Source organism: Epinephelus lanceolatus, chromosome 15 (assembly GCF_041903045.1).
Source record: "Epinephelus lanceolatus isolate andai-2023 chromosome 15, ASM4190304v1, whole genome shotgun sequence".
Classification (NCBI taxonomy): domain Eukaryota; kingdom Metazoa; phylum Chordata; class Actinopteri; order Perciformes; family Serranidae; genus Epinephelus; species Epinephelus lanceolatus.
In genome coordinates, this window is record NC_135748.1 from 26,777,363 (window position 1) to 26,802,486 (window position 25,124).

At 41.6% G+C, this 25,124-nt stretch overlaps 1 protein-coding gene across 1 annotated transcript in view; it reads left to right on the forward strand.

The window, feature by feature from the left end:
• The first annotated feature begins 1,169 nt into the window (after positions 1–1,169).
• LOC117266869 (uncharacterized protein C14orf132) overlaps positions 1,170–25,124 on the forward strand; it is a 50,229-nt gene continuing 26,274 nt past the window's right edge. The window contains exon 1 of the mRNA XM_033642254.2: positions 1,170–4,255. Within this exon, the coding sequence (XP_033498145.1) occupies positions 4,229–4,255 (27 nt within the window). The 5' untranslated portion in view covers positions 1,170–4,228. The remainder of the gene's footprint in view (positions 4,256–25,124) is intronic.

A 25,124-nucleotide genomic window follows, 5' to 3' on the forward strand; every position in this document is an offset into this window, starting at 1 on the left:
CTGCAAATTTTATCGAGATTTTAAAGAGCACTCCTGCTGAAATTTTACCTTCACCCTGTGATTTTATTGTGGACAATTTTAACAGTAAATTAAAGTCAACACTTGACTCAGTGGCTCCACTTTTAACCAAAATCAGAAAAACAAAACCTACACCCCTGTGGAGAAATGATAACATCAAAAGACTGAAAAGAAAATGCAGGAGTGCAGAGAGGAGGTGGAGAAAAACCAAATTGACAGTTCATTTTGAAATATTACGCAAACAACTCAAAACCTACAATAAAACAGTCAAACAGGCAAGAATATCCCACTTTTCAAAACTCATTTCCGATCATAAAAACAACCCCAAATTTATTTTCTCCACCTTCGATCTTTTAACCAGCACCAATTTTAATAAACCATCCAACATATCAACAGATGTCCTCTGCAAGGACTTTGCAGACCACTTCAGAAGTAAAATCGATGATATCAGGTCCAGTCTTTTATCCCAACGGAATGTAATTTTTAACACACCTGGATCATTGCTTTTACCTGAGGAAACACTGGAGAGTTTTGTCCTGGTTAATGCAAGGACACTTGGTCGAGTTTTCTCCCAGGTAAACCCAACAACTTGCCTTTTAGATCCGATTCCCACATCACTTTTAAAGACTATGGATTCTCTGAGGAACAGATTTTAAATATAGTGAATTACTCTCTTCAGACGGGTGTCTTCCCCGCTGCCTTCAAAATGGCGGTGGTGAAGCCCCTTCTGAAGAAGAGTAATTTAGATCCCAACATTTTTAATAATTACCGATCTGTAATTACTAAAAATACCGTTTTTAAGTAAGATTTTAGAAAAACTGGTTTTTAACCAAGTAAATGATTTTTTAAAAAGAAACAGTATTTTAGAGAAATATCAATCTGGTTTTAGGATGAACCACAGTACCGAGACAGCCCTTTTAAAGATTTTAAATGATATCAGGTTGAATGTTGATTCACAAAAACTCAGTCTTGGTACTACTGGATCTAAGCGCCGTCTTTGATATAGTAGATCACCACATTTTATTAAACAGACTCAGAAACCTGGTCGGCCTCTCTGGTACTGTTTTTAACTGGTTCAGCTCTTATCTCACAGATCGTTGTTTCTTTGTAAGTATGGATACATGTTCCTCCAGAACGTATGAAATTAGGTGTGGGGTGCCCCAAGGGTCAATTTTAGGTCCAGTTCTTTTTAATCTATACATGCTTCCCCTTGGGGACGTCATCAGGAGACATGGCATCAGCTTCCACAGTTACGCAGATGACACACAGCTGTACATGGCCGTGTCTCCTGATGACACAGGGCCAATCGATACCCTTTTTAACTGCATTTTAGATATCAAGTCATGAGTGGCAGTGAATTTCCTACAGCTCAACCAGGACAAAACAGAGGTTTTAATTATTGGTCCTGAAGGCCAGAGAGAGAAACTTTTACCAAAACTACAAGATTTTAAACCTTCACAATGTGTAAAGAACCTGGGCGTCATTTTTGACTCTGAGCTTAGTTTTATTCCACACATCAAAAATGTAACAAAGACAGGTTTTTATCATCTTAAGAATATAGCCAGAGTCCGCCCGTTTCTCTCTCAGGCTAACATGGAGGTGCTGATGCATGCTTTTATCTCTTGTCGTTTAGATTACTGTAATGCCCTGCTGTCTGGTCTTCCCAAAAAGACCATCTCTAATCTGCAGCTAATCTATGCAGCTTGACTGTGTGTGTGTGCGTGCGTGTGTTTATATGTGGGGGTGGGAGGGGCGGGTTTTCAATATATATGTATTATTTTTGTTTGTTTTTATTCTGTGAAGCACTTTGTGCTGCATTTTTAATGTATGAAAAGTGCTATACAAATAAAGTTTGATTGACTGTTCGCACATGTACAAACAAAAAGGTAATGCACCACAGTTCTTATATAACCCACCTAGTCATGAGCAAGTAATTTGTGTGTAACTCATGATGAAGGTAAAAAGTAATGTTAAGAGTGAAAGTCCGCGTAAGGAGGCAGGTTGCAGTGGTGGAGGAGTACAGCAACACCCACCCAGTCTCACTCCAAAGTCATCGATTTCGACACTTGTTGAGTGACTTCTGGTGTCAGACACCAATTAAAAAAGCCGTCCTTTCACATCGGCATGATACACGGCTGGTTGACATTATAGTTTAATGGTGCCCAGCAGTGTCAGGGGGAAACGCCACGGGACAAGAATGAAAGTTAAGGTGGCAAAGGTCCAAAAAGGGTGGGCGGGAGAGGTGGTGGATGGGTCCAACAACCACCGACTTTCACCCGGGAGGAAGTGTTTGCTTCCTCGTTATGCATGTAACAGGCAGAACTTGACACGGTGTCCCAGAACATCAATAACCAATGCACCCAGGGTACGTTTCACATCATATCTAGAAGCGGCAAGTCCATGACCAAACGTCGATATATGACGAGGTCGGAGTGAAAATGTGTTGACAGCACAGGACTTTCCTCAGGACACTGCTGTTCATAAAAAGTGTGAAACCAAGCCAACCTTGAGTTATTTAAAGTATGTCATCACCATGTTTCATTTGCTAAACCTAACCTACATAGCTTTACCTTCAGTATGTAACTCTACGTTTATAACAACATCTTTCTTTGAGTGCTATTTTGTTGTATATGCATCTTTGTAAGATATCCTACTGACCCTTGTATTGGGATATATTAATCTGTGGATGCTTTCAGACCTAGAGTTGTCTTGCTTTGGTCTGAATCAGGGACTAATTTTGTTACAAAGTTGTATAATTGCCTAAAGTTGGTTCATGTTCTCACAGCAGCATTTACAAGTGGACCAGATAAAATGCATTGTGCGAGAAAGCTGCTCTTGATTGGTCAGAATTTCCATGCGGGAAAAATCCTGGAAGTAAACAAAGCGTTGAAGAAGAGTACACTTGCAAGATAAATGTGACACTTTCTAATGTCACAATGGAGGGACAACTACGCAGGTTGATTTTAGCGCTGGTCATCATGGACTATATTGCTGTCATTGTTCATTTTAGTCAAACCATACAGTTTGAAAACGAGGCACGGCTCCAACTAGAAAACAATGTTTTGATGCATTGGATGTGCTGAATGTGCATATTAAGGCAGTACAGGAGGAGGTGCACATTAATAATCCTCCAGGACTGTAACATGCTCATGTTTAACCCAAACAATGAGACCACCTCTTCAAGAAGGTCTCAGTCCGGTTGTTTTGGTGCGCACTAGAATGTGAATGCTGTGTTCACATCTGCCCTAATGAACTGTACTTAGGGGGGCAAATGAACTTGAGTTTGCTTGAAACAAACCAAACAGGGCAGGTGTGAAAGCACCCTGTATGAAAAATATTTAACTGGTTTCTAAAGTCACGTGTCTATTTTCGTAATTAAAAACAAACAGAGACTGGAAACGACATATGTGCAGGCTTAATTTGTATTGTTAGCTTATGATTACTTATTAATACCGATGGTGATTTCTATTATTTTATATTTTCTTGCATAAATGTATTTATCTTAAATATTTTGCTTGTGCCATACCTTCAAGGCTACTTATTTTTATTAACAAACAAAATAGACAGAAATAAAAGAAAACAATTGCTCTGTGACTTGAATGTAGTAATGACAATAAAACATGACAGCCACAAATTGGGGCTGACTCAAAACTATGAAAGGCAGTACATGTGAGTACTTGTACATAAGTGTACACTACATGTACCTCAAAATATAAGCAGTCTGTGAATGTAATAAAAAATTAAAAATAAAAAAAAAAGCAGGTAGAATAGAGTAAAAGATGCTCAAGCAAAGAAGGAAGGAAATGCAAACAGAGAGAGAGAGACTTGCACCTCCTTCGTTACATGTGACAGTCCAGCAGCTCCACAGCCTCCTCCTCCGCCTCCCTCTCCGACTCTCACGCTGTCTCTCGCATCCACATCTCTTCATTTCTCCGTCTGCTCAGCTTCTGTTCCTGCTTCTTTTTTTGTTACATCCCTTCATTTTCTCCTCCTCCTTCCTTCTCTCTCCTTTTTTAAAAAAAAAAAAAAAAATTTGATTCTTCATCTGCGACATGCTCCTCACGTGAAGTCCGTCAACTTGCAGAGCACTGTGGATGCCCAGTTAAAAAACAAAACATAGAAAAGAAGGCAAATGCTCTGTCGGGGAATAAGAGGAAAAGCGCACGTTTGCATCTTTCATTGAGTGCCTTGGCTTGAACGGAGCAACAGTATGGATCTGTCATTCATGGCTGCGCAGGTGAGACGTCTTTCCTCTAATTTGCACACAGATGTTTGTCTCGACCGAACTTTCTTTTCCATTTGTCCATCGATTTCATGGGCGTGGCCGGTCAACAAGTTCATGTGGCGCTTTGACAATATTACATTATCCATACGTCTCAACACTAATAATCAAGATGGATTACATAATAAATTTAGTTCCTTGCATTGCATAAATCAATACATATTTCCATAATATTGCTAATGGGAGTTTATGGTATTTATTTCCCTCCTACTGTGTGGTAATATTATTTTAGCAGTCTTTTAATTGAGAGTTGATGTAGTTACCCTTTGAGTTTATCATCAGGTTTAAGGTTTGTTGTAGTTAATAAGGTAGTTTGTCAGATCAAGCATCAGTTTGGACCCAGACCCCATGGCATATTGCATTACTTGCACTCTGCATAGTAATACATTGGAAAATGTCAATTGATTTCGTCCTCATAGAGAACATGTGTTATCGCGCATCTTTACATGGACATGTGGTTTGTTTTCATTAGGAGCTGATATGGCAGGCTCCTCTTCCCTCATTTCAGTGTCTGGCTGCTTATGGTTCGTCTGGTGCCATCTACTTTGCCATTTTCTGTGCAACTGCTATTAAAAGGGTTCAGAGCATTATCTTTGCTGCCAGTGGCTGTTCTGCAGGCCAGACTATGAGCCAAATGCTCCCAAATCTTTTTAAATCAAGAACCCCCTAAATAGAAACGCATCGGAGCATGGAGCCATCCGAGAATACATTTTTTTGTTCAATATGCCTGAAAGAAAGGTGGCGTAATAACAGTGGAAGGCATGAGACCTATCAATCAAACAGTCAGCATTGTTCTCTTTATCATCGGGAGAACTTTTAGAGAGGGAAGTAATCAAAATCGGTGTGATAATTCACATCACACTGGTGAAACACTGTGTTCAAAGATTTAATGTGCTTATGTGTTTCAAGAAACTTTGGTTGGGTAGCAGTGTACACGAATGAGGCTGACAGCAGCCAAGTGAAGGAGGCAGACCACTGTGAGCCTTTTTTGTGGGCAGTCGGTTACTCATATTCACAACTGGGAATGGTTGAATAGCACAGTGTTTGAAACCACTCAGCTGGAGCTGGGGACTTTGCTGCAAATGTAGTATGTTTCTTCTGCCTCGGCTGTGAAGACGCACAGATGTGCAGCGAGCCTTACACTGTCAGTAAAGGTGACAGACGAAAAGCTGTCTTTGAAGGCTTCATCACAAATCCGAAAAAGTAGATACCACAAACAAGATTTAGACCAAATGTGTTTTTAAAAAATAGTGCAGTAACAGTGAAACAACAGTTAGTTATCAAGATAAATGCAACACAACATGTAATGAATTGAGTAAACATGGAGTCAGCTACCAGTTACTCTTGACTGATTCATTGTCTAGTCTATAAAACTAAATTATGAAACAGTTGCCAGTCTGAATCCTTCCTAAGAAAACCAGAAAATGTCAAGTCGTAGTGAGATGGACTGAGAAAATGTTTGTCATTTTTACTGTAAAAAAAAGACTTCAATGACCGTCTGATTTAGTGGGCTGTTGGCAGATAAGGAATACAATATTCATAACCATGTTTTCATTAGTCAAATCACCCGAAACTGGGAATCATTGTGCTTTTGTAACCTTAGATCACACCGTTTATATCTACAAAGGCAGTGGGTCCTTGTAGACAGAGTCCGCCATGTTGCACGGCTATGTTTCTACAGTAGTCCAGAATGAATAAATCAAACGCTGGCTTCATGTTTTTATGTTAAAGTGGCAGCTTCACCTGCACCTGAAGCCACCATAGGTTCTCCTACAGGCTTGGAATGGAGGAGTATTAAGTTGGTTGCAATATATTGCTAACTGGACATGACAGATGGTTGTCTTGCTTTGGTCTGAATCAGGGACTAATTTTGTTACGAAGTTGCATAGCTGCCTAGAGTTGGTTTGTGTTCTCACAGCAGCATTTACAAGTGGACCAGATAAAATGCCTCACGTGAGAAAGCTGCTCTTGATTGGTCAGAATTTCCATGCGGTAAAAATCCAGGAAGTAAACAAAACGTTGAAGAAGAGTACACTTGCAAGATAAATGTCACACTTTCTCATGTCACAATGGAGGGACAACTACGCAGGTTGATTTTAGCGCTGCTCATCGTGGACTATATTGCTGTCATTGTTCATTTTAGTCAAACCACACAGTTTGAAAACGAGGCGCGGCTCCAACTAGAAAACAATGTTTTGATGCATTGGATGTGCTGAATGTGCATATTAAGGCAGTACAGGAGGAGGTGCACATTAATAATCCTCCAGGACTGTAACATGCTCATGTTTAACCCAAACAATGTGTCATGTGACTGCAGTTGGTTCAGATCGAGGTTGGAACAAGTTCTCACCACAAATGAACTGCACCAGAGTTCATTTGTAACCGGACTGAGACCACCTCAGGGGGCAAACAAACTAGAGTTCGATTGAACCGAACCAAACAAGTGCAGGTGTGAAAGCACCCTGAGAAGCTGTCATGTAAACTGTCTGAATAACTGCGGACACTTTCAAAAATATTTGGCAGGTGATTGGACGAACCATCTGTCTGTCAGTGTCTATCATGGACCAGTCAGGAGAGCCTTCACTGCTGTTCTTCGCTCTTCTTTCAAGCAGAAATACTCTCCAGTTCTGATGAAACTGATGCCATTGCAGCATATGCGTGATTCCTCAATCCTGCACGTCTTTGGTGAAATTGCTTTTAAAGTTTTTGCTCCCTCACCTTGGTGTCAGCTTCATAGTCAGCTTAACCTAGATTTCATTACAAGCACGTTGTTTGTGAATATTTTATGCTGTTTGTTTTGACCTTTTGCTGCTGCTTTCTTAGTTTGTTTGTTCTTTATGCTGTTCTCTTGGTCAGGACTCGCTTGCAAAAGAGATTTTAAATCTCTATGAAAACAATTCTGGTAAAATAAAGGGCAGGTATAATTCATCAACAACAACAACAACAACAACAACAACAACAACAACAACAACAACAACAACAACAACAACAACAACAACAACAACAACAACCTCTTTAGGAGACGCCATTGTTGTTTTGAATGGACACACACCTAAACCATGCATGTAGCTGCCACTAGCTCCTCATGGGATGCTGATTGGTCTACGCTACTGGTGGTGCAAACACAGATGCATTACTTAAAGCCTCACAATAGATTTATCCCGAAAATCCAGCAGCCATGCAGGGTAGATTACATTGCAACCCAGTGTTTATTGAATTGAAAGTTTGTTGGTTGATTGATTGAATAAACATACCATTGTAGCTCTACATGTAACCTTAGAATTCAATGGACCAAAGGTAGAAAGAAGGAATGCACAACAGCAGGAAATAAACAGTGATTCAGGATCTTATCCTCAGGCAGCTATTTTAATGACTTAATTAAGCAGTCAAAGTAATCCTATTAAATTACAAATAACAAAAAAGGCTCAAATGAAAAAGGTACCTTCAGATAAAGCCCAACAAAGGCATTTTGAGAGTAGATTATTGCCGATATTTGTTTGGTCACAGATTTATAATAAAGGGTGGATGTACCAGAGTGTTTAACTGAAAATATCCACTGGTGGCAAAAAATGTATGTTAGTTGAGTTAGCGCAGAGGGTGACAACGACTTAGCGCAGGGAGTCCTAATCAGGCTTAAATAAGGCTTTACTTCCAGTTCCCCATGGCCCCATTACATCATACTTATTTCCTGCTGCTCTTCCAGTTCACCTTTTTTTCCCAAGGATCCATGCACCTCCTCTTCAAGAGTGCAGCCCTGTGAAAAAGCTAATGGTTAATTTTACTGAGGTGAAATTCATTCCAGTGCCCTGAGTCACTCTGTAATGGTGACTATGAACGAAGTCAGGCAAATGTCCCTGGAGTCTTGAAGATTGACTTCACAATGGATGATTTTTTGCCCATCCATCTCAGCGTAGCTCTGCCGCCTGCAAATCATTGGACCTTCGCCATCACTTTGTCTCTAAAAGATGACGGATGCTGCCATAACTGTTCCCTCCTAAAGACAGGGAAAGTTTTTTAAAGAAGTCCAACTCAGATTAGCTGGTCAGATTTTTCTCCATGTGGCAAAGGATGAGGAATCAGCAGTTTGGAGGATGTAGTGGTTGGTAATGTTGCTGTGTATTTAAGGAGAGAACTCATTAAACTCATTTCTTTCACAGTATAATTTCCTGAAAAACCTAAGCCTGGCAATCAGCAAGGGCACTTACTCTAGGACAAGAACATGCATCATGTGTACCATTACACAGAATATCACTCAGACTGGTAACATAATTGGCCATTGTATCTAATTATAGAATGGTTTTGTAGGATATCACAGAAACATGCTAAATAGCTCTCTCAAAACAATGTGTGCGCTTTTGTGTTCGGCGAATGATTTGCATTTGGCAGAGATGCCTCACTGGTTTGGAATGAAAAAGGGCATACTTCATTAGGCTGAAAGTGGTGGCATCCTCAAGCATTGCAAAACATGGATTAATAGGTGACAATCACAGTGAAGCTTCTGAATACTAAGCTGAGGGCAATGAGGCGATTCGTTCTTTTCACTTAGACTGAATTGAGAAATGTTTCAGATAACGTTCCTTAGCTCCTTAGGTATGGGCATTAAGTTTTATTTTTAATTTGCATTCACTCTCACTTCTTCTTCCAGACCAACTACCGTGATTGTTAATCACACCGTGTACATCTTTGCACCTTGTGCAGGTTTTCACTGTCGTAATTATTAAAATGGCAGATGTTAAGGCATAAAAAATGAGCCAGTGTGCTCCCTGGTTACTAACTGATGTTGAGGTCAAGTTTGATGTGTAACAGACAGGCTCCAGAGCCATCCCAGGCAATTTGCCAGTCTCAGACTTGCTTCAGCTGACAGATTTGCCACACAGGGCAGCAAAACCCTTAAGGCTCTGTCTATCCAGTACACAGTGACCCAGTGGCCTTGGCCTTTTACTCAATTTTGCATGTACACACGTTCATGCATGCAGAGACCTTTTTAAAAATTTACTACAATGGCAAAATTTGATCCCCATGCATAAGGCAAAGGCCAACCCAAAAGCTACAGAAAATGTTGTCAGTACATTTCTGCATACCACAGATACACTGTATTTGCACATTATTTTTTAGCAGATATGTTGACTTTTCATGTTTCAACAACCCTGTTGTTAATGTGGTTAGGTTTGGGCACAAAACCCACTTGGTTATGGTTAGGAAAAGATCATGTTTTGGCTTAGAATACCCAGTTTTCAGGGCACAATCACAGCAGGAAATGCAGCAATATCTTGGTAATACACGACAGCTTTTGTTGCACTTACTCTGCTGGAAACAACGATGGGTTGCCACAGAACACCCTTATTTGAACCATGAAGTCACTAGAAACACACTAACTGGTTTCTACAAAACACCCATGTTTGGAGTCTAAAAAGCTGCTGGAAAAAAACAGGTCGCCACAAAACACCCACATTTGGAACCTAAGAAGCAACTGAAAACACACTGACTGGTTGCTACAAAGCGATCACATTTTTAGCCCAAAAGGCCATTGGAGAAATACAGATGTTTGCTATAACACACCTATATTTGGAACCTAAAAACCCAGTAGAAACACACTGACTGGTTGCTACAAAAAACACCCATGTTTGGAACCTAAAAAGCTGCTGGAAAAACAGACACGTCACTACAAAACACCCACATTTTGGAGCCTAAAAAGCCACTGGAAACACACTGGCTGGTTGCTACACAACACCTATTTTTGGAGCCTAAAAAGCTACTATACAAATAGACAGATCAATCGGTTGCTACAAAAAACATACATGTTTGGAGCTTAAAGCCACTGGAAACATATTGACTGGTTGCTACAAAATCACCCATGTTTGGAGCCTAAAAAGCTATTATACAAATAGATCAATCGCTACAAAACACCTCCATTTTGGAGCCTTAAAAACCACTGGAAACACAGACGGGTTGCTACAAAATCACCCATGTTTGGAGCCTAAAGGGCAGCTGGAAAAACAGACCGGTCGCTACAAAACACCTCCATTTTGGAGCCTAAAAAGCTGCTGCAAAAAAGCAGAGGAATTGCTACAAAGCTGCTGGAGAAACACAGATAGGTTGCTACAAAACACTTGGAGCCCAAGAAGCCGATGGATGTACAGCATTAACTCACTTAAAAACACAACCGGTTTTGTTGTTTGTTGGTCTTGAAAAGTGGTCTGCACGTTGGCAGGCGTCTCGCTTAGACATCATGTCATTCACTATCCCCTCCACCTCCCACTGACAAAAGGCAGCTTATATATTACATCACCTGTGAAACATTGATTTGCATAAAATTTTAAGATGTAGCGTATTCATGTTCTGCAGAAATGCACTATGCCAACATTTTCCTTTGGCGACTGGACTGAAAAGGTACAGAAGGAATGTCAACACAGCAATCTGTACATGTATTTCCTCTCCATTATGTGCATGTCTAGACAATTAACCCTTAGATGAGATGCTATAGGTGTGTTTCCATAGCCTCACCCCAGATTTATCTTTTCATGACAGGCCACCAGCAGTTCGCATTACTCGATTACTTATTCAGTGAGGCTGTGGCTCTGAGTCATTCTACCTGACAGGGTTGTCAATCTCTGCTCCTGTTACAGAGGATGGATGAGAGTGAATGGATGAGAATGGAGGGAGTGGTTTACAGCCTCGACACAAACAGAGCCATCTGTATTTACCCACAGCACCAGGACCAGGAACAGACAGGACTGCAAATAGACATTTGGTTTACTTTGGTGCCAAGTGCTAGGACAATACAACAAGTGCCAGAAAGTCAATACAATCAGAGTAGATGATTTTAAAGTTGGTCAGTGTTCAACTGAATAGTCTGATGCAGTCAGATCCACACGCTCTTATGCGGGTTACAACCAGCATTTATTTGTAATTATTTGCAAAAGCTACATCGATCACCACGTCAAAATAAATTGGACCAAATTAACTTTCATACAAGTGACGTGTGATCATAAAAAGACTGGCTGGAGGCGTAGTGAGAAGACACTGCCCTCTGTGCACCACCATCCCCTGATATGAAGCCAGATATGGGAAATCCAAGTTGAATAGTTCACAGATGTGGTTATTTTCCTATTAGACACATTTTGCGCAATAGCACCCGCCACAAGGCTTATATCAAGACCATCTTTGATCTCGATTGCATAAAAAATTCAATTACATAATCATGTTATCTCGCTGTGCATTCTTCACACCCGGACCGTCCCCTTTAAAGAATAAATCTCCTGGTCTCTATAGTGGAGGCTTATTTGAAGTGTGTAATAATGGCACAGCAGCCTTTTCATCTCTAGGAGTTCATTTCCCCTCTGGTGTTTTGTCTGCCTTTTCAGCAATTGGTTTTATATGAAAGCTGTAGTCTTGAGATAGTGAAAACTTGCAGCAGCCCCAAATTTCAACCGTCTTCCACTTTTATGACCCTGCAGTGTTGTAAACAGGTTGAGAAAACAACAATCACCTAATTAAAGAAGGAGCCTTACGCACACGAATAATCAATGCTTTAAGTGCATGAAAAGCAGGCGACTTTGTCTTTGCTAGGTCTGATGTCTATTTTTAGCAACTTTCGCAAGAAGAGCTATTGGAGGGTTTGAAGCCTTTTTCATTTCAGTGTCGTTCATACTTTTTTACTGCACATTTTTTCCCTTCGTGTCTATATCATTGTTAATATAAATCAAACCTGAAATTGGCAGAATAATGTTAAAAAAGCAAACCACTGTGAGTTTAAATTAGTTTTGTGCGTCTCTGTGTGCACAATATGAATGTGTGACTTCACACAGCCAGCAGGAGCATTCAAAGACATTTATAGGCTGCAAAGGGCCAGTGTGCAATGTTAAAAAGTAGACCCTTTTAATGAGGAGATCGGAGCGAAAGCCTTAAAGTGATGAAGATGTAACCTTGCTTTTCACAGCAGGGCCACTTCATGGCTTACTCTCACTTGATGGATGTACCGCATGCAGAGAGAGAACATAGAATACACTGGAGGCAGGAACATTCAGAACAAAACAGAAATGTACTACATTTTGGTTGGAGGTTTGCTTTGGCTCAGTGATTTTTACATCATCCTCCCCACAATCAAACCAAATACTCAAAAAAAAAATAAAATAATGATTCATGTTTTCTAGCTGGTCCTGATAGTGGTGAGAGTTGCTGTAGCTGCAGGTGGTCGTGTTAAATGAGCAGCCCGCAGGTTCACTCTCCTCCTGTTAAAGTGAGAAATCTTAATGCTCTCATTGGGAACAATTGCCTAACCACCAGGAAGCTGCAGGTCTCTATTTTTGGCTCTGATAACTGTTGAAGCAGGCACCACACAGCCTTGTAAACAAATTGAACATTTGCTAAACCCCTCCCTGGAGTAGCAATTGTCCAATCATAACTTAGCAACTGTAACTAGGCACGGCAGGCCTGTCAAGCTTTAGATTTCTCTGAAAGTTGAAGCAAGGCACATGGGTTTGTTTGAGTGGAACTTTGTACGTAAAAAATTTTGCTGATGGTTTATTTCAGAATGTATTTTCCTCTCCAAATCCAAAAGTACAAAAGACAATGGATTAAACAGTGCTTGTCTTGTCATGTTAGCTGGAACCATACTTTAAAGGCCTACTCAGGCTGGGACAATATGTTCATCTCACGATTTGATACTGTCACAAGTAGAGGTCAACCGATTAATCTGCACTAATAACACTTTATATGATCTATTGTTAATGGTGGAACGGGGCGATAGTGTCCGATGGCTGTAACCTCCGCTTGTCATGTGGGTACTGCCATAAGGCTTTTGCATAGAGTACCCCACATGCAAAGCCAAGATTACTTTATAGGGTTGTTGGTTATAGAATAAAATTATGTGCTTCTCTTTTTCGCTAGCAAGCATGGTCGGTATAATTTCACTAGAATTAAGTAGCAAGCCTAGCACTGGGAATGTGTGTGAAATTAATTTCTGATAATCTAAACCACCGTTAACTCATAATTACTTAGAGACCAGGAGGGGCCGGCACTCAGTATGCTCCAGCCAATCACATTTTTCACCCTACATCAGATATAGTTCTCTCAGAAAGCAATACCCACATTTCTCTGGTGATACAGAATGTGACTTTGTCCCAAGGAACAGCTGATTTTACCGCAAGGCTCTTTAGTGGCATTCATGTCATAACAGACCTGTTTTCAGTCAATTTCTCCCCACAGTAGTTGTGTCAGGTGTTATCGGCCAGTTAATCTGTGATTGTTTCCCTTCTTCAAATTATCGTTATTGTATCAGCCATTAAAATCCGATATCAGTCGACCTCTAGATACAAGACTTGGGTGCCGATTTGATATGTATTGCGATTATGTTTTTGGGTTGTAGACTGTCCGTACATGTACATCCCATACTCGTGAACACAATATCTCAAGACGGCCTTGAAGGTTTTCCTAAAATTTGGCACAAACATCCACTTTCAATCAAAGGTCAGAGGTCACTGTGCCCTCACAAAAAGCCCTCACACAAATATCTCACAGAATAGAATTATGAAATGAGGTTATTTTGTATTCAAAAGGGTCAAAGGTTACCTTGACACCATGATGTTCTGCAAGAACACGTACCTGGCCGTTGTTGATCGTCATCTCATGAACAGGAGGGAAGACATTTGGTCAGATACTGAATTGATGACACTAATTGTAGGTGTCCATCTTTAAACTGTACTGATTGTATAGATTTATGTTCTGCAGGTTGAAGATGTGTGTGAAGCGTCATGTTGTAGAATATGTAGCATCTTTGAAGCTACATCAATAATTCAAGCATTGTCTGCCATGGCTACATATGAGTCTAGACAGACATGGGTGTAAATGTAACTACAACTTAGATGGTTTGTGGAGGCATGCAACCATGGAGGTGGTAATTCCAGTTACTATTTGAAATGGTGAAATTCTCAAATCTTATTCAATTGTTGAGCTGCGTACAACACAATGCTTCCCTCAAACCCTCGCCCCTTTCTTTAGCTCTGTTTATCAGACCACAAATGACACAAAAATTAGCGAGCTAGTGCACCCTGCATTCCCTCGGCCCCTTCCTGAAGACAACCTTCTGGAGCAGCTGTAGCAGCACCATGGGTCACAGTAGGCTGGGTCAAACCTGTGTTAAGGCAGCAACATAAAGTTTGCTGATGTGACAAAGAGTTTGTCTTGACTGATTTCGAGTTGCTACAGCCACTGTAGAAGGTTTGTGTCCTTGGATGATCTGCATTTCTCACTTTGACTTTGTTTTTCTTAAAATTTGATGTCATGTTACTCATTACCACAATATAAGAAGCAACTTCTTTCAGCTGCCTCATTTGAATTAAACTGATTTGGCATTAAGAAAAAAATGTTTTTAATCATTTACGGGGTGCCCAGTAGCTCAGTGGATAGAGCAGGCACCCCATGCACAAAGGCAATGTCCTTGCCGCAGCAGCCGTGGATTCAATTCCAGCATGTGGCTCCTTGCTTTATGTCGTCCCCCTTCATGCTTCAAACTATCCTGTCATTAAAGACAAAAAGCCCCCCAAAAAAATCATTTGAAAAAAAAATCTTGACACTTGAATCCATTTTTTTCCAACCCCTATGGCTTACTGATATTTCAGTCACTTGTTACTGGGGAGCAGCTGACAGAATACAGTGATTGAGGAAAATAATGCCACTCAGCTGCCACGTTACTGTACGTCATTTCCCAGTGTCTCTGTGCCATCGTAGCTTACGTGTTTGCACTGTAGACACAAACATCTCCCAGCTGTTTTGCACCTGAAGTGAGTGATTGCATATTGAAAAAAGTCCTGGGGAGAATGAAAGGGAGACTTAATGGGCTGTGACAGCCAAGTATGAAGTAATAACATCTTTTCCTGATAGACCTAACCCCCCTAACTGCATGATGCTTTCTATGTAACTGTGCCTCTGATATTCAGCAGGTATGAATTATGCATTCCTATATAAATAATCTATTCTTCACTCATCCTGAGATCATTTCAAAGCAGCTATATCCCGTGTATTGATATGCTTCCAAATAAAACAGCGCTATGATTTGGGGTGAAACTTTGATGAATATTGACTCAGCCTGTTCAACTTTAAAAAAAGAATAAAAGCTCCACAGGGACATTTTTGCCATTGAAGCACGCATAAAATTAAAATCTGAATTCAGCTCATGAGCAGTTCTTGTAATGAAAAGGAAATATGGGCGAAAATTATGGGAGTTAAACAGTGTGTGGCTGCTTAGCTTTGGTGAAGGCTGGCAAAATGCTGAATGGCAGCAGCTGATTACACACCATCAAGGAGGAAGCAGAGATGAATTATGATTGTGGTTAATCATCACCACGGCTGCTGTAATTTATTGGGCTCATTATGAATTTTTTTTTCCAATCATTAGCATGCTAAACAAAGTAATAAAACTATATGATCATGTTATGGAAAGAGTAAGTGTCAATTAAAATGTTTTTACCCCTGGGTGCAATTTTAGTAAATTACCCCTGTGCATATAAACAAAAGGAGAAAAGAAAGGATTATTTCTTCTTGGTTTATACACAAATTTCTCAGGCATAAGTGTTTTCCATTTTTGGACAGCAAAATATCTGGTGCAGCGTTTTCACAGTTTTCACCCCGAGCTTTAAAACCCTAGTGACTTCAAACAGAGCCTCTGTAAGAACACCAACAACAAAACCTGCTTTTGATTTGATCTGTTTCACTGGGCCTTACTCTTTGAGTCTGACCTTGGGGTTTGTTCAAAGAAAGCTGCCCTGAAACTAATGACAGTGTTCAGACAGGCCTTTCTCTCCTACTTTCCCTCTCACTCTCCTGTTGTTCAATCTGCAAAACAGCTGAGGTTATAGCACACATATTGTACCTTCACTTCAAGAAATGTTGTTGCCCTAAGAGAAAAATCTTTTAAGAAGTTTTTCTACTGCTGGAAAGATTGGGGGGGGGGGGGGGGGGGGGTCTATGCAGTACAGAGATGCAAATGCTTTTGAAGTTGGTGCTAAATGAACAGAGGAAATGGGCTGTGGCATTTGTTTTTACACGAAAGGTAGAAAGCCCATGGAGCCGTCACCCTGTGCGTCCATCACCTGCTGGGACAGGAAGCAGGGTTCTGTGCATTGTGTGCCAGGTGGCAGTCAGGGTTGGGGCCCTGGAAGTGCTGATCCCTGGCATTTCGGTCGTGGGTGTTGGTCTCCGCCAGGGTTGTCCTTTGTCACCGATCCAGTTTGTGATATTCATGGACAGGATCAAGAGGTGCAGCTGGGGGTAGGAAGAAGTCCGGTTTGGGGTCCTCAGAATTGCATCTCTGCTTTTTGCAGATGATATGGTTCTGTTGGTTTCATAACGCCGTGACCTCCAGCATGCACTGGGGCGGTTTGCAGCCGAGTGTGAAGCAGGTGGGATGAGAGTCAGCATTTCCAAATCTGAGGCCATGGTTCTCTGCCAGAAACCAGTGGATTTCCCCCTCCAGGTTGGGAGAGAATTACTGCCTCAGGCTAGGAAGTTCAAGTATCTCAGAGTCTTGTTCACGAGTGAGGGTAGAAAAGAGTGTGAGATGGATTGGCAGCATGGTGTGTTTTCTGCAGTGATGCGGATGCTGCGTCGGACCATTGTGGTGAAGAGTGAGCTGAGCCAGAAGGCAAAGCTTTCGATTTACTGGTCCATCTACGTCCCAACCCTCACCTATGATCATGAACTCTAGGGAATGACCTAAATAATGAGCGGCTGAAATGAGTTTCCTTCATGGGATGGCTGGGCTCAGCCTTATAGATAGGGTAAGGGGCTTGGACATCCTTTAGGAGGTTCGGAGTGGAGCCGCCTTCGTGTCAAAAGGGGTGAGTTGAGGTGGTTCGGGTATCTGATCAGGATGCCTCCTGGGCGCCTCTCGTTGGAGGTGTTCCGGGCACGTCCCACTGGTAGGAGGCCCTGGGGGGGACCCAGAACACGCCGGAGGGATGACATACCTTGTCTGGCCTTGGAATGCCTTGGGGTCCCCCAGGATGAGCTGGAAAGCGTCGCTGGAGAGAGGAACGTCTGGGGTACTTTGCTTGGCCTGCTGCCCCTGGAACCAGGCCCCAGATAAGCGGATGAAAATGGATGGATGGATGGATGGATGGATGGATGGATGGATGGATGGATGGATGGTAGAAAACCTACAACCACCAGCATGCGCTGCGACACACTGGACCTATAAACTCTTCCACTGGTGGCTGACATAATGCAAGCTTGGCGGTTTTTCCACAGGGAACGATATGTCGGGTGGCCGGTGTCAGACAATTTTGAAATACAGTACCTACTTCCTGTTCAATTTTAGTTCTTGTATATCAGCCAGGGTTTGAGAGAGAGCAAGAGGGAAAGAGAGAGAGGCGGGTCTCTACCTTGATCTGCTTCTATATTCTTTGTGTCTGTGGTGGCAGACATACAAAAATGCAGAAGCACAATCTGTTGTTTGTGCAACAGCCTTAGAACCAGCAAAAATCTGCTGGTGGATGGAATTTGAGTTGGGAGATGAGCAGGGAGGTCTGGGCGTGAGGTCTGGGCATAAGGCCTGGTAAGAGAGGGACATTCACCATAGTTAATTTACAAATACTACGTACATTATTATGTTACACAGTATCCCTTTAAGTTTGGATTCCAAGGCAGCTTTAAGGTCTGAGTATGTAGCCACAGCTCAGGAACAATCTGACTGTATCTACACAGTATCTCATTATCCTGGATTATGCGACACCCTTCCTATTAGAACTCAATTACTGTATTTCAGTCTCATAGCTCATTTGTGTCATATGCATCTGATTATTAGGCCACAAATGGACTAGTTTCAATTTCCCTGCTGATGGACTCCCCTCCTCTGTGCTGAACTACAATGTGTTGCTGCTGATATTTCACATCAGATTTATAGCAGCTATTTTTGTCATACAATACAAGCCTCGCTTAATGCTCCACGGCTCTTATTATGTTTTATATGAAGCACATCTGACTGCGACCTTCTCATTCCGGGTTCATGCAACTTTAATGCCCAGATGATGAATCAGGCACTTACGGTATAGTCAGTTGTATTACGTATGGAAATCATTTGGAATGCCCGCTGGTATGCATGAGTGGTGGAGAAGAACACTAACTTAGATTTTTCTTAAAATGTTGAATTTTTTATGCCACTTGCATGGAGTTGTGAATCAATTCGCAGCCAGAGCTTCAAGCTATTCTTTGCAGACGCTGTGATGTGTTTGAGCTAAATACCATACTGTTGTATTCACCAGAGTTTCAGTCTTAACACACCAATCTCAGTAGTGCATATGGATCTATGCTGTCTTTGTCTACCCCTGGGCTGTTTACAACACATCACTTTAGGATTTTTACTATGACCTTAGGCACTTTGCTGCAGTCAAAATGAGTATTAAGCTTCTCTGTGTTGCAACCTGCAGTGCAACCCTGGTGTGCAGTATGTATGTCACATTTATTTGGGCTTACAGCTACTCTGTAGGCATTACACAGCCCCTACAGGGTCGATGCCGTGTGGGATCACTTTACCCGCCCGTGTCGGTGTGGGAAAAAAAAAAAAAAAAAAAAAAACACATTCAACACTTGTGTCATTTGGAAGCAATGATATTGCTTATTGGTGCAATTACTAATCAAAGGCTGTAAACACATTGTAATTGATTAATTTCACACCTGAGAGTCTTGTTGGCTTTTATGTGATGCTCCCAGCTTACACACAAACACACACATGCACAGGCAAGGCTGTGTGTCCTGACACCCACCTCATTGCCCCCTGTGATATATAGCTATCTCAGAGTGTGAGAGACACAGAAATCTATTTATTTATAGCTGTGATTTATGGACAGAAGGCCCCAAACAATGAATGCACCGCCTTAAAGAGCAAGTGTGTGTACGTGTAAATGCATGTAATCAGATGAATTCAGATTTTTTTTCTTTGCAAAAGGAATAAATCAGGTTATTTGGCTGTTGCGTGCATGTGCTTTGTCACATTATCCATAAACAAATACATCTTTCCTTGATGCCTCAAACTGAACGTGCACACACACATAAATACATGGACACACACATATTGCACACATCGTATTAATTCAAGACTGCGGGCATGCAGAGTGAGGGAGCACTCCCGACTGTTACAGTATCTGAAAACACTGTAACTAGGCCAACATGGCACTCGCGTGACAAATTCATAACACCCCCCACCCACCCCCTCATCCCATGGGGAAAATATATACAGCATCCATTCATAAATGCTGATGCCAACCTGGAGCGGTATATACAGTACTGTAGCAGCAACATCTCTCTTCATTTTACAGCAGTTGTGTCGTTGTGCTGAAGGCAATTAACACTAGAAACAATGCAGTTGATTGTGGCATCAACAAAGACAGAGGGCCTAATGCAAGACAGTTATTTACTCTTCTTATCCGAAACCTCTCACTTTGTTTCTGTGAGGTTCTTAGTCGGATTAAGGAGTACATTTTTAACTGGATTCGTTGTTAGTTTCAGTGACTTTTTCATAAGGAGATGCGGGTTAGCAAGATTTCCCCCTAAAACACAGTGAGCTTCAAGTCCTGCTTTTGAAAATCTGCAGACAAATGCTTAAGTAAGGTCTTTGTAAAGCAAAGCAGTTCATGACTTATACAGTACGAGAGGTAGTCATGTGACAAATATGAGAAGAGAGGGAATATTTTAGCCTACAGTAGGTGATGTTAACACTGTTGGTGCAGCAGAATGACACTGGACAGCATCCTGCATAAAGAAGACCCTGAGGCAGCTGTCAAAGTGAGAGAATTTCCCTAACTACTACTGAGAAAAGTATGTTTGTGCCAGAATATGGCAATAAAAATGATGAAATCTGAAAAGTCCTCTCAGCAATTTGGCACACCACAATGATCATGATATGGTGAATAGAATACTAATTTTGTTTTAAATTAAATTGCTTTTGTCAAAGACGCCCAGAGCATTTTCCTCCAAGCTCAGCAACGAGGTGTTACCGGCTCAGCCTTTTAAGGGTGGTGGCCTCGTGGGTAACCTGTGAGCATGTGATGTGTATGTGCAGGGAAGCAGCTCTCTCAGGGTGTCATGGTGAAGACAGCAGGTGGCAAAGAGTGATGATAGCAGTAGAATGAAGCATCTAGATGAGCTCAGGGCTACTGTTCAACCTCATGAGAAAGCCATGTTTATTGTTTTGTGGTGAAGACTGCAATAAAGCCATTGTCATGAACGGTGCACGAATGCCTCGCCATCCTTCCTTCTGTAGAATGGACCGCTAGAAGCTAGTTACAAGCTAATAACAAGCGAACTAAAATTAATGTTCATAAGCCCCATGTTCCCAGCTTACGGTTCAGAGCCAGTAAGCTGTCACCAAGAGAGGTAACGGCTTATTTTTCTTTTGCCAGATCTCCACAGTTACTTTGGCTCTTCCATCGTCCAAATGTGTCTATCTCCACTTTAAGTTACTGGTACATGGCCTGTACAGTAAGTCAGTGGTTCCTAACTGGACCTGCCATGGGGTCCAGATTTCTCCTTAGTCATTAGTTCAAGGTCCACACAGTCTAATATATCATACTTGCGTTTGGCCATGTTGTCCAGCTAGTTTGCTGTCTCTTTCAAGGACCTTTCCGGTAGTCACTCACTCTACAGCAGGAAACAGCACTTCAAAATAAAAGCTTTGTTCCAGAAATTCACTGTACAAACCTGACACGTTGGTGAGTCCATTCAGAATGGACTTGAGACCCACTTTCAGGCCACGACCCACCAGTTAGGAACCACTGCAGTAAGGGCTCATTTATACTACATGTTTGCTACTACATGTTAGGACACAGATGGAGCCTTCTTTAAGCTTATGGATATGGATGAAACAGCAGTACCACGGAAAATCATGAGGGCAATGTAGCGTAGTTTAAGCGACATATGACTGTAGAACATGACAAAGACATTGCAGAAGTGGTGGAACAGAATAATTCTTTAATATGATAACAAGAATTTGCCGTCCTCGTGTCGCCATGTATTTAATGGCCTCAGAGACAGCATTCTACAATGCCAACACGTTCCCAGTGTCGTCACATATTGCTGCTTTATCAGTGGCCTTTCACATCTTCATATGTGCTAGGTATCCTCCTGCGTCTGCCGTTGACGTTCCAGGACGCTGCTACCAATGCTAGGATGTCAACAAAAGCATATGGTTGGGTTTAGAAAAAAACTTCATGTTTTGACTTTACAAACAGGAAGTGAACACCAGGCTCCCGGGTGCAAGTCCAGGGTTTGTTGGACCCATCCAGCACCCCTTCCACTTGCCCTATAGGGACTTTCTAGCTCCTTATACTACGTTGTTACAGGCAGCGTTTCAACCTTATGCCATCCAATGGCGTATCATACCACCGCAACAGATGCTGTCCAGTTGACTGGCGGCTAATATCACCGTGTAAGGTTATGTCTGACCACGTTACCAACTTGGGTTGCCTGGTGGTGTATCATATGGCCATGAATGGTGGCTTTTAGCGCCAGGTGTTGGACACTGAAGTCTGACAAAGCAGCAGTGCTTGACAATGTAATGAAAACGGGCTGACAGTGGTACCTCAGTTAAAAAGGTACAGTATTGCAACCTCCTCCACCGTTGCCATGTTTGTTGTTGTCAGAAAACTTTTGACTTTGCCCTTTAGTGCCATCTAGTGGATGTATCTATGCCAACAAAGGACACAGAAGTATGTGGGCAATTATGGTCACAATGTTTGAAATAATTTATTTACGCATGTACAGGGAGTCTTAAGAAGAAAGTATAGTGGGACAGTCGTAGACTAAAAGGAACTTTAACATCATAGAGGCTGCGTATATATAAACAGCCAGTGGGGGGGGGGAAATAAAACAAAAAAAAAAAACACTGTTGCCTTTTAGTTTTCATTCACTTCAAGTTTACATTACAAATGTACCAAGAGGAGTAGACATGACTTAATGTGGATTGACAGGCAACTCACTCATTGGACAGATGCATTTCATCCGGCATCAAATTAAGGAGTCTTTAGTATGCAAAATAACTTTTGTATTTGTCTCTTACAAAAACCTCCTCAGAATTAGTATGGAAGTGGGATACAACTTTAGCAGAGGGGATAATTAATCACGTTTCTCCATTAGATTGACAGTTTGTGGGAGCAGCTTGCAGGAGCAGCTTTCAGGCTATTACACAGGAGAGCAACAGAACAAGGGAAAATAATTGTAAGGGTGCTTTTATATGTAAAAATAGAGCAAAAAGCAAACAAACAGCGCAGGGATGAAGTCTCTGAGGACCTGAAACGTGTTATGCCTAATTTATATTTGACAGGAAAAGTGGTGGTTCAGAGGGGTCTGCAGCAATAGCTGAGGGTTGCAGAACACAAAAGACTGGTGTTTGATTGGCTGGTCAGAAAATTGGTTGGATTTTCATTAATATCAAACCCACAGTACATCCATGCTGGTGATATATTCCTCACACGCAGGATTATAACAGTGTAAGGAGAAGTTATGGGAGGGAGTTTGCTGATACTGCTCTTGTAGGTGCACTAAAATGTCCGCTCTGTGTTTGAATCAAAGTTTGTGCTTTTGTAATTATTATACCTCTGTTAAACAATGCCAAATACTGAGCAGCACAGTAAGCACATAATTGTGTCTACATACAGTATGTGCATGTTTACTTCAGTGCATACTGTATGTGCAAGTTACAGTGAAAGAAATTCCCTCCATCTGGCTATCATTTCTGATGAACTCCTGCTACCTTTTAGTCACATTTCCCGGTGGAGTTATCTTACAGTGCAGAAAGACACAGCACTACAGTGTTAGTCGCCGTGGTTAAGAGCATCTGCCAAATGCTATAAATGTAAATGTAAATATTTCATGGTATACCGGGTCATGCAGATCACTTTAGCTCTGGAATAAAGAAATTAATCAGGAAGGATTTTAAGGAGAAATCTAAAGAATTGTGTGAATATTAATATGTACAAATGTTGCAGAAAAAAGGAAGAATCTGAGGAATATGCAGATGCTGTCACAAAAGAGTGATTTACAATGACTGTAGCACTGTAATCATACATATTATATGCATGCCATAAGAAGGTGCAGGAGTCAGCAGTCAGGTTTCCTTTAAATTAATTAATATGAGAGCTAAAAAGGGATCTGAGAACAAATGGAGTGAGTAGATATGATACTAGATGTAATTCAGAGAAGAGAAGATGAGCATGAGGTGTAATACTTCTGGAGATGACTTTTCGGCCTACATGAGATGAGGAGTAACTCCACTGTTCTCAAGTCGTGGCAGCCTTGGGGAGCCAGGAGGGAGGCCAGCCATAACAAGGTCGGGGCAGAGAGAGCTAAAAAAGAGACAGGAGAGGACGGAGTGAAGTCTGGCGTCCAGGACTGAATCGTGACCTGAAGGCTTGGCTGGGGTTAGAGGGGAGCGCAGATGTCTTCTCGGCCTTGTGGAGTTTTAGAGTAAGATTTTGAGGAAGTTTGGCTTTAACATGTTGTCTGCCAGTCTGTTAAATAGTTTTATTATAACTGATAATTCAACAATGAGCAAGGCAAACTGTAATTTTAATCCTACTTGTAGTTCAACTTACAAATGTACTCCCAGAAAGTCAGGTGACACAGTATAAAGAGCAGCAAAGTCTGCAGAGGGAGAAAGTTGTGATGGATAAATGGGTCAAACACAGGACTTGCACCCAGCAGACTGGTGTGTGTGTCATGTTAGAGTCAGTGTAGGCCCTGTCCCTGCCTGCCGCCTGGCACACGATGCACCCAACCCTGATTCCTGTCCTTGTGGGAGGTGGCTCCATGTTACTTATTCTTGGAGCTAATGTAAACTGTGATCCAGATTTAAAATGATATAAATGTGGCTGTTTTATATCAAAAACAAGAGATATATTCGATAGTTGAGCCAAAATGCGAGCTCCCCATCTCCCACCAGCTTGCTTCTACTCGCTCTGTATATTAACAGTGGTTGCAAAGCAGGGCCGCCCCTGCTGCACCTCACTCCGAGCCAAGTCTTACATGAGTGGAGATTCAATTAAGGGCTTCCATCTCTACGCCTGAAATTTCTCTGTGCTGCACAGTGAATGAGCAGGCATGGATGGAGCCGTAGGGGAGGCTGATGCCAGCAATAGATATACAAAGAGCGTGATGATCTTTCCCCCCCTGCTCCACTCAGGCAGCTTTCTTACACAACCTGTGAAAAGCTCCCCAGGTACACGACCTCCCTCAGGTGTGAGAATACAGTGAGTTGACTGGGTTTTTGCTACAGAACAAATCTTCTGCTTTACAAAGTGCTTTACAGTTTGTCTTTATGCACACTGTTAGTTTATATTTCTACAGCAATGCTTGTTTTCATGAAGTCGCGCTCATTATTTTCAATGCAAAGTGTTGCAACAAGTGCTACTACATTTAATTGTGGTGAAATACAGAGCACTGCAGTCATTTGCAGCAGAAATTCAGGAAGGAGCTTCTGTTTATTTTTCCAGCTTGCTTTCAGGACATCATTTTTGACTTTTCAATGAAAAAAAAAGCCAATATATTCTTTGCACCTCTGGTGCAATATTTTTATTTTCTCCTCAGTATGATCTAAAGAATGTATAGGACTGTGTCACAGCCAGATTTTTAAATGCAATACACTGTGCCAAGACTCGGCTCAAGTTAGACTTGGACTTAGCACTGTAGTCTTTCACAAAACTGAGAGAAAAGTGAAAAGCAACCAAAATAAAAGCAAACAAAAGGGTGTAAGGCTGGAGACAAACAGAGACAGACTGACGGCCACAAGCTTATATAGTGTTGTGTGTGATCAGCACAGGTGAACTGAATCTCACTG